Source organism: Artemia franciscana, chromosome 3, assembly GCF_032884065.1.
Source record: "Artemia franciscana chromosome 3, ASM3288406v1, whole genome shotgun sequence".
Taxonomy (NCBI): Eukaryota; Metazoa; Arthropoda; class Branchiopoda; order Anostraca; family Artemiidae; genus Artemia; species Artemia franciscana.
The window spans coordinates 6,238,770-6,248,720 of NC_088865.1; the positions used below are offsets into that span (position 1 = coordinate 6,238,770).

At 34.5% G+C, this 9,951-nt stretch overlaps 1 protein-coding gene across 4 annotated transcripts in view; it reads left to right on the forward strand.

Moving 5' to 3' along the window:
- The window catches only part of LOC136024806 (uncharacterized), an 83,912-nt gene extending 76,583 nt beyond the window's left edge, over positions 1–7,329 (forward strand). For 2 of the 4 annotated variants that reach the window (XM_065700275.1, XM_065700273.1), the window contains exon 7: positions 911–4,009. In XM_065700275.1, coding sequence (XP_065556347.1) covers positions 911–971 — 61 coding nt within the window. In that variant the 3' untranslated portion in view covers positions 972–4,009. Of the gene's footprint in view, positions 1–910; positions 4,010–7,060 lie in introns of those variants that run through there. The other 2 variants (XR_010616926.1, XM_065700274.1) reach the window with 2 other exon arrangements.
- Positions 7,330–9,951: the final 2,622 nt, after the last annotated feature.

The following is a 9,951-nucleotide window of genomic DNA, read 5'->3' on the forward strand; positions in this document are numbered from 1 at the left end:
ATTGGATATTTCCAGTGGTACTTAATGAAGCATGTCCCATTTAAAACAACAACAGGAATATTTGGAAAAAAGTGTTGTATCACTGTGGCACGTAGCTTTGCTGCTATAGGTGTACCTTGACGAAATTCATCCTTAAGGCAGGATTATTTGATGGCTAAGAGATTTACGCTTAATAAAAATCAATAGCTAAAAATGGTAAGTGGTAATGCTAAATGATAAAATAACTAGAAAAGGTAAATAATGATCTGATTTTACAGGGACGCTTGACCCCAATTGCTTCGAATGATGTCTTGAGCCTTTACTAACCCATCTAGGATGTACCTGTACCCAGGAGCAAGCGTAGCTGCATAATTTGTTCCATGTTTGAGGGAAGGGGGGGGGGGTCTTTGGACAAACTTGTATAAAGGTAGTCGATGTAGAGCAGGTCAAGTGTTCTATAAGAAGTTGTTTTACTTGAAATACTTCTTATTTTAATGTAAAGTTTGCCCCTTTTGTGTGTTTTTCGTACCCCAGAAATATGATTTGTCCCGTCATGCTATATTTATGCTTCCCCAGAAACGTAAGTAAATATACTCCCTGAAAACAGTGGGGAGGTCGTAAACATATTAATCACAAAATATTATTTCTTTAAATGACTTGAGCAGTCAAGTTTTCATACTTAGATCTGTTCTGGTAAAGTTGTTACAATTTCTAGTTATTTATAATCTCGTACCCTATTTGGTATCTAGAATCTTCGAGCGGGAATTGAAACATATGCTCTCTCTCTCTCTCTCTCTCTCTCTCTCTCTCTCTCTCTCTCTCTCTCTCTCTCTCTCTCTCTCTCTCTCTCTCTCTCTTTCTCTTTCTCTTTCTCTTTTTTTTCTCTCATTTCTCTATCTATGTATCTCTCATTTTGTTGTCTTTTTTCTAGGATTATTTCAGAATCTGCCGCATGCAATCAAGTGGACACTGAGGCAGACCCAGAAGTTTAGAATGTTAGTATGGTCGTTACGGTAATTTATGGTCGTTCGGTAAACGATTCGGTAATTTGTTTGATTTAACAGCTTGATACAGTCTGACCTTATCAAGAATAAATGTTGAGGCTATTTTCATCATTTTTGACAAGAAACTATTTAATTAAAGAAGATTTTTATCCGTAAAAAAAAAACAATTAAAACTTCCCAAAAAAACTGATGAATTGCACAAAAACGTTGAAAAAATTGCCCATTATCCAATGTTCTGAAAGAGCAACATTTAGATACGTCACTCGTGCCAAAATTGGATTACATTTCAGATTACACATCTCGTGAGATAATCCATTCTAGGAACATAAAAGTCAAAATATACAACTGAAATACAGAGGATGTATACAAGTTTTGAATTTAATTAAATTTAATTAAATTTGAATTTAATTAAATTTCAACATTGATATCAATGTTGAAATTACACAATGTCAAAATTTTTTCTTTCTTTTGACAGTCTGTTGCCTTTCTAATAGTTAGTTTTTGTTTGTTTTCTAATATTTACTCTGTATTTTTTATATGTGCATGATATTAACGATATTGTTTGGCTGTATGTTACAAAACGACAAAACAGTATATTTGAGTATTTATGCATTGCATTTTTAAAACCTTTTTTTTTTTACATTAAGTCATTTTAAAAACAAAGAGAGAAAAATCTCAAGACGAAGAGGGACTACGGCCAGTAGAAGAAAAAGACAAACTAGCCCGACGCGGATATTTCGCCTGTATAAAACAAAGCATCATCAACGCTAAGAAACCAATATAAAATCTGAAATAACTTAAAATTAAATAAAATCAAAAACCAAGAAAAAAGCAGTATCTGTTTAACCTATACAGTTGTTGCTACTGAGATTGCTTACCACAGAAGCTAAATTTTATTTTATTTAAAATGCTTAGATACAAGCTTCGGAAAAGAAGTAAAAATCAGATTAAATCCCGAATGGTTGTAAAATCAACTCTCCCGCTGAACAAGAAAGTGAAGGATATCTAATTTTTTTTTTTTTTTTTTTTTTTTTTTTTTTTTACCTTAATATTCGCCAAGTCAGTCTGGAGTACTTCTGATATAAATAGTAATGCAGATTCTTTGGGTAGCCGCTTTGTCGTGAATTTCAAATATCATGTAAATTGCATAAAATAAAGAATGAGAATTGACAAAAAGCATCCAGGTTTTTTTTTTTATACCAAATTCCTCGTATTGCATCTAGGGTTCAAATATTCAAAGCTTTTATTGCAGTTCAATGCTTTTTTGGTGGATTTCACTAAAAGTTCTTACTGAAAATATCATTATAGGCCTGCCGAAATTGACAAATAGTCATAGCTAGTTTCGGAATTCTTACACTTCAGGCATAAGTAATGTTTATTATTTATGTTAAACAAAGTTTGTTTTATCAAAATACTTCCTTACCTTTTTTGTGAAATCCTGTCCTTAGAACACTTAAGATAAAATTAAATTTTTATCCATTTTCAATTTTGACCCTCCTTATAAAGAAATATGTTGCTATAAATAAACAAATCCAGCATTTAAAATAAATGCAAAATTGAAATCTATTTGACAAAGTGAAATTCCCTGAGGACTTAGGAATGGGACATCGTGTTTAAGTCTTCTTGTTCAGATTACAGATTACAAGCCAACACTATATGGACAAATCTTTTCTCAATATTTGTTTATTATGAAATATAATTACTTTATTTTTTATGATGCATTTGAAACCAGCTTTGCCAGTCAGGTAGTGTTTCTATGTATGATTTAATGTTTTCTCTGTTGTTATTTTTTTTACATTTTTAAATTGACTTTATAGTGAGTTTTTTTTCTGATTTCTGTTCTTTCACTGTTAGTTTCCGTATAGATTTATCGAAGAAGGTTTATACTCAAATCTAACCTAGCTCAAGGGTAACATATCGCTTTTTGGGCAGCTTCGACACCTGGGCAAGGGTCGTTACTTCGTTTCTTAGGCTTTCTAAAAAGATGAGAAGAGTGAATTTGAATTCATACTTCATTAAAGAACAGTGTTTCAGGATGAAAGGAAAGTATATTTGAGCTGAAAGTAAAGGCAAACTATAAAAAGTAAAAAAAAAAGAATCGAGGTGAGCAACATATAGTAGGGGAACAGACGAGGAGAAGCAGAAATTGGCGGTTCAGAAAAAAAAAACTTTGCTGAAAAGAAAATTATTGAAAACAGGCTTATGACCATTGTTGAGCAAATTTAGGTTGTGCGCTGTCTAATCCGAAATGTTATCTGTCCATGACTTGATTCCCCTTACTTGATGTTGAGTATGTTTATGTGGCTATGATTCTTTAATACTCATTTAATTTAAAATTAAATTTTTCCTTAAGTCTGAAAACTTTTTAAACCCTATTTTTGAAGCCTCTGGACATTTTGTTCTTAAATGACACTTTTCAAAACTTATGGCAACCATCTATGCTCCTCTACACATCATAAAAATTATCCGCCCTTCCTCCCCTCTCAGAGGGCACTGAAAAACGAGGGTACCATGTATGTACCGAAAATTACTGGGGAGCCACTCTAAAGTAAATAAGGATTTGTCTTTCTCAAAATCTAATTTCCTTCAAAATTCTGTAGGACATGAAACTTTGAGGAAATTTTATTCATGCATTCCATAAGCATACAGTTATGTGTGATTTTGTTCTAAGAGGAGGTGATGGAAGTGTCATTAGGCTGCCACGGGTCACTTGGTTAGGCCATCATATTTTAAATATCACTTCAATCCATGCATAGGCACAATCAGTTTTGAAGCTTTTCCCAGAAATCACATTTTTTATAATTTCTAGTGAAAATAGTAAATATTGCTACTTTGAGTCAAAAATTTTTGGAGGGGAGGGGTTAATTTTCTCATCTTCTCTGGATTCGTCTTGGATATTTGTCATTTGGCAACTGCTTGTCTTGCAAATTGTTCTTTGTTTCTTTTTTGTTTGATGGTAAATAATGTGTAGTGATTTAGTTCTGTATCGAGAATTTATAATCATTAAATCGTTTTTGTAGATAAAAGGTATATCCGAGATTAGTTCGTTAGAATCATCAGAACTTATGCGAAAGAATCACGAAGTAGATCTGTCTGTTCTTTAGGACCTAAAATAAGGGCTCCCAGCCCAGGACGTATGCAGAGGGTGGATTAGACCTCCCCCTCCCAAAAAATTGCAAAATTTGTGGTTACTTCTTATTCAAATTATTAAATAAAATGTGTCTTGTTTATGTCCCCTCCGGAAAAAGTGATATGAGTACGCGCCTGGTCTCAAGTCCGTAAATCTGTGATCTTCTGAACATAATCAAGCCCGTCTTAATTATTGTAGCGGCTTGCCCTGATTGGTGAATAACGACAATAAAGATCGTTCATTTTTGAACAATCAAGCAGTTTAAAAAAGGGTTCATAAACAATGTTTTTCAAAAAACAATGGCCAATAAGGCAGGATGATAATGGGAATTATGCTGAACTCGAAGGTACACTTATTAAATCTTTCAAAGTTTTTGAACAACAAGACCATTTCAAAATTTGAATCCAAAATTGGATGTTGGGGGGGGTGTAGCAGTAAAGGTATAACTTTCCTTGGTTTAGTGGCTACCTCCTCCTTAAACTCCTTTGCTGTATACGCTAAACTTTGACTGTTTGTCTCAATTCTTCAAGAACGACTGCTTAAATACAACCTTTCACTGTAAGACACGATACAACTTTATCATAAAGAGTGGGGTGTTCAGAAGAAGGCAGCAACTAAATCACGAAATGTTTATGGTGTTTTCAATATACTTCTTATTCTGCGTCAACGGCCACTGTGTTAGAGCAGTAGTTCATGGAGAACTCGGACAACAAGTCCAATCTTAGTGTTAAAATTGGGGGTTCAAAATTAATAAGCACACAGAATAATTTACTCATACACAGAATAATTTATGTTTGTTTTAAGTTTTAATATTGCTCCTTATTCGTTTTTTTTTAAACAAGTTTAAAAAAAATTTTTTGCGTGAATAAGGCAAATACAGCTAATAAAATTAAAGTAGAACACTCATTTATCTTGCTTATTTGGTCTGGTTCTCAGTTACATCCTTGGAGTGTAATACTTCGGAACGAGAGTAAGGCGTGGTTTCGACTAGCCATCTGATACATAAATTAAGAATGGTGAAATCTGCTCTCTGGACTTTTTGTATAAGCCTCTTGTGGCGTGAAATTCTTGTGATTCATATCACACCAATCAACGCTGGGCTCAACGTGATATTGCGCCCTATTTAAAATTAGTTACAGGATTAATATTGAGTTGACATTGCATATCCAGTAATTATGTATTTGTTTGGTAGATATTTTAGTTCATGGTTGTATAATTTATGCTTGTAAAATATAAAACAGTTAATGTTTTGCTGAATATGTTTGATTATTGTATATATATATATATATATATATATATATATATATATATTACAAAGCCCCTGTAAGCCCTGAGATTGTCGAAAAAAGATAGTACCAGAAAAACTTTGTAAGAACAGATATAAAAACAGTTTTTTAACATGACTAACTGGCATAAAACGAAGATCTTACCAATTTACTTGGTAAATTATATACAGTTAATATTAATTATTAATGAAATGTTAAATTAAATTATTATCAGTATTAGTTTTTTTTTAATTTTAGTTAATTGAATTTTTGAATTAAAATTAACATAGTATTAATTTAATTATTAACGATTAAGTAAATTATTAATTAAATATAATCAAGAAAAAGTTGCTGCATAGACCGAAATTGGAGAATATTAACATTCACCAGTGAATGTCCGAAATCTCCAACTTGAATATGAAAATTCGCAGGTGAATTTTGACATTCTCCCTGTTCTTTCCCGGTAACAATGTATTGTTTGAAGTTATTGGAAAAAATGGTAAAAAACTAATTTTTCTCGAACCTTAGCTTTTTACGTGGAATATTTTAAGAAGACTGATAAATCTTTATTAGTCTCTATGTTTTTATGTTACTCACTATAAAAGTGGCGGATCCGGGGGTCGGGGGGACCCTGGGCCTCCCAAAAATTCTTTCTGACACCCTCATCTCTTGCTTTTTCTTTTTTTCAAAATCCAGTTTTGTCAATTATGTTCAACCTTGTCGCATCGCCCCCTCCAAAAATTTTGATTATTGACGCCCTTGTTATATTGACACCTCCCCCAAGATTTTGCTCTAGATCCGCCCCTGTTCTATATTTAAATAAGTCTGTATTAATATGAGGTATATTCACCTTCAACAGAGACGACCTCTTCAACACGGATTGGTATTGACTTTGCTGCGCAAGGGCACTAATTTGGAAGGGATGGCAACTGCTCCCTCTCCCTAGACGCTTAAAAACATCTTTTCGCTATTTTCATGGAAATTAATCGAAAAAAAAATTGCTCCAATCCCTAAGATTTTGATAAATACATTTTGTATCGTCATAAAAAATTAAGAAATCTTTGCCAATGGTTCTCTATATTTTCGTGAATTGAAGCCCTGGCGTTAGTGAAGCACGTACGGTCCTGACCTAATCACTATGGAACTATACTTGTAGCTAAATAGTTCCTCCAGATTATGCCGTAAGTGCTGAAAACTGTAGTACTCCTGCACTAAAACCGGTAAAGAGAGTAGGTTAGATTCTCCAGACAGACACTAAGGCCGTATCTTTCTAGGGAGAGGGGGTGCTACCGATTTTGAACCTACCCTCGAAATTTTTTGACTGATTCGTAAAAAGTAAAAAAAATGTCCATGAACAAATTGTTTATAGAGTAGGCGCTATAATTTTTTAAGGTCAAGATTTTATCCATGGTTGATTACGACTTTTTTGTTTAGTTTTTATTTCCTTTTCTTTACTAACAAAACCCAATTGAATCATCACCTTAACTTAAAACGTTAAAATTACGCGTATAGCTTTATAGTTGCAACTGACCTATGTTTATTTGTATTTTCTTTTTTTAATTACAATTTGCTATCTACCCAAGAGAGGTTGTCAAAATAGCACAAGCCTAACCTATTAGTTACCGACGTAAGGATCAACTAGTACCGTGAAATGGGATTTATTAAGATAACACTTTTTCCAGGTTAACAATGTCAGCTTAGAGGAGCTATTTGTGACAAGCCGAATCTTGTGGCAAAATACTGTCAGTTGGGGAAAAACCAATGGAAAGCAAAACTGCCTTATAAGACCGACCAGAGTCAATTATCACTGACAGTTGTGAATGATGACAGAAACTGCAAAATATTTAAATATTAACCGAGCTTTCGATGGTGTAATCAATTTTTATTTCAAACCAATTGGTTTCAGTCACGATTTTGAAGGGTTTTCAAATAAAAGTATTCATCTCTTTAAGTCATTGACTACATAATGAAAAAATTTGAAATCGGAAGTTTTATTAAATTTATGAGTGTAATAATTTGAATTTAGCGCTAAAAACCACTAGTCAGAAACACTATCCGCTAGAGGGCTTAATTTGCTTTCCAAATTTAGCTCATTCTTGTCTTCTCGCGAATCTCAGTCTGGCAGCTTTCGGCTGTCGTGAAGAATGGAAACAAACCATGGAACGATAAGCCGGCTTCGCTCTCCAGTTTCCTAATAGCGCCCTCAGATGAGAACATTGTTTCGGCAAATTTCAAACGAAAATGTGATTTCTAAGATGCGTCCTGATAAATTTGAACGGATGAATAATTTATTTATAACCCTTCGTAAACAACAAAATATGGACGGGTTGTAGCACAAGCAAATATATAAAAGAAAATTTTTTAGACAAAGGCTGTAAACATTAACATTTACTTCATAGTCTGACCCCTACCTTACTGCTGCAAAATATAGCTCCATTCGTGCGACAGTTTATCATTGAAATTCATAATACTATCTGCAACAGCAGTTCATGGATCAGTTATATTAAAATGATAAGACAAAAAAGTTTCAGGGGAGGGGAGGATATTTTGAAAATCAGAAATAGCGCGATCTAATTTGCTGGCTGGGTCTGAAGATTCTTCATAACGGTGTGACATACAGAATGTGCGGCAAACAAAATAGGGTTGAACAATCTTGCGACAATTAGATGTTTGAGTCACAATTTAAGCTTCTTGACATGTGCAAAATGTAAGTTGCACGGATTGATCTATCTGTTGGCAAACCTATATAAGGTAGTGATGCAATATTTGTCACGGTCGTATGACCGTGTAAGATCGTATGACCGTAGTCGTAAGAGCAATCTCTCCAATCAAACAAGAAGGCATCCGATTTGCTAGCTATAAACGTAGTGCTATTTTACCACATTCGCCTCTCAAAGTCATTAAGTTCTCTTCTAGGAGACTACATGTGTGGCTAGGCACAGTGTTGTCATCTGCAAAACAGATTAGACTCAAGTGAAACAGGCTGGCAAAACTTGACTGTGGGGCTCTTTGCCGTGTTATTAAACAGATCAAGGGACACAGCTGAACCTTGGCTGGTTCCCTTATACACTGGCAAAAAATAAATATACCGGTACTACCTGGTATCTGAATCCATATTATAAGGCTCTTATATGTATCATGGCACAAGTTAGTTGTAACGGTAAATACTCTAAATGTATGCGCGGAATAAAAAACTGACTCGTGAATTAGCGTGAATAAGGCTCGACTAGTATCCAGACCTACCAGAACAAGTGGCTCTCCATTTAAACCCGCATCTTCTAATACAGAGCATAGGCTCACCCTGGGCCTTTTTGGAAACCAAATTTGATGCAGTGGGACACAGCATTTTCGCTTTGTATCATCGCAGGTAAGTAATTTAAAATATTTGAAAAAAAAATTTTAATTGTTATGGAACAGTAAAAACATCATAAATTTGCAGGTTTAGCTCGTTTTATTACGAGCAATTACTTACCTTTTGAAAACGATTTAGGCACAACACAAACTGTAAATTGGACAAAAAAGGACTAGCCATCCTGGCTAAGTGGTTGGTGCAGTGGTGTGAGAATCCTTTGTCCCAGGGCACAGGTTCAATCCCAGTTATTTGGTATGGGACGGGGGTCAGTGGCGTGACTCTGTAAGCTCAGCCAGAGTCAACCCAGCTCTAAATGGGTACCTGAAGAAATCTACGGATGGTAAGCAGGAAGGGTGTATTCAAAGCACAGGATGGTTGGCCCCAAGCCCCCCATTACACATCCTGGCTGAAAAGCCATGAAACGGAGATCAGCACCGCCGGTTTGGACCTTGAGGGTCTAGTGCCGTCTTACTACTACAACGGTAAAAATAATCTGGAGCAGTAGACATAGGTAGTCATTTAGTATGGGACTACGAGGGCTGCACATATTCCATCTATGCCTTTACAAATTTTCTTCTTGAGCTTTTCTGTGACATTAACTAACATGATATGCATATAATGTATATGGTTCTCAAAACACATTCAAGACCATCTATAAAAACTTCTACCATTATTTTTATCTTCTAAAGCTTTCTTCAAGTCTACCCAAGCCTCGCGATAGTTTTTCTTTGAAGAGGTTTTACTAAAGGTAAATTATCGAATATATTGTATATTTATTTCAACTTTAATGCTTAAGGAGTAATATTATAGATTGAATTTTTAGGCACGCTGTAAATATTCAGTAAAAATGTAAAATTAGTGGTAATCCTGTATAATTATTTTGCACCTGGGTTCCACATTACCAAGTTGAGATCAAACCCACAGTGGCACTACAGGAGAAAGAGACTGTGTTCTTTCCAATACGCTATCCACTGCGCCACACAGGCTTTTAGGAGGCTGTTTTAAAATCATGACCATAATAATTTAAATTTAGTGCCAAAAATACCTACCAGAAACACTCCACTAGCGGTCTAAATTCGCTTTTGAAGTCTTATCAATTCTTGTCTTATCTCGAATAAGGGTCAAGCTGCTCGCAAATAATAGAAATAAACAATAGAAAGCAAAGCCCGCTTTTATTTTGAGTTCGCAAAAAGAATTGCAAGTTTCTGGGCACTATCCCTT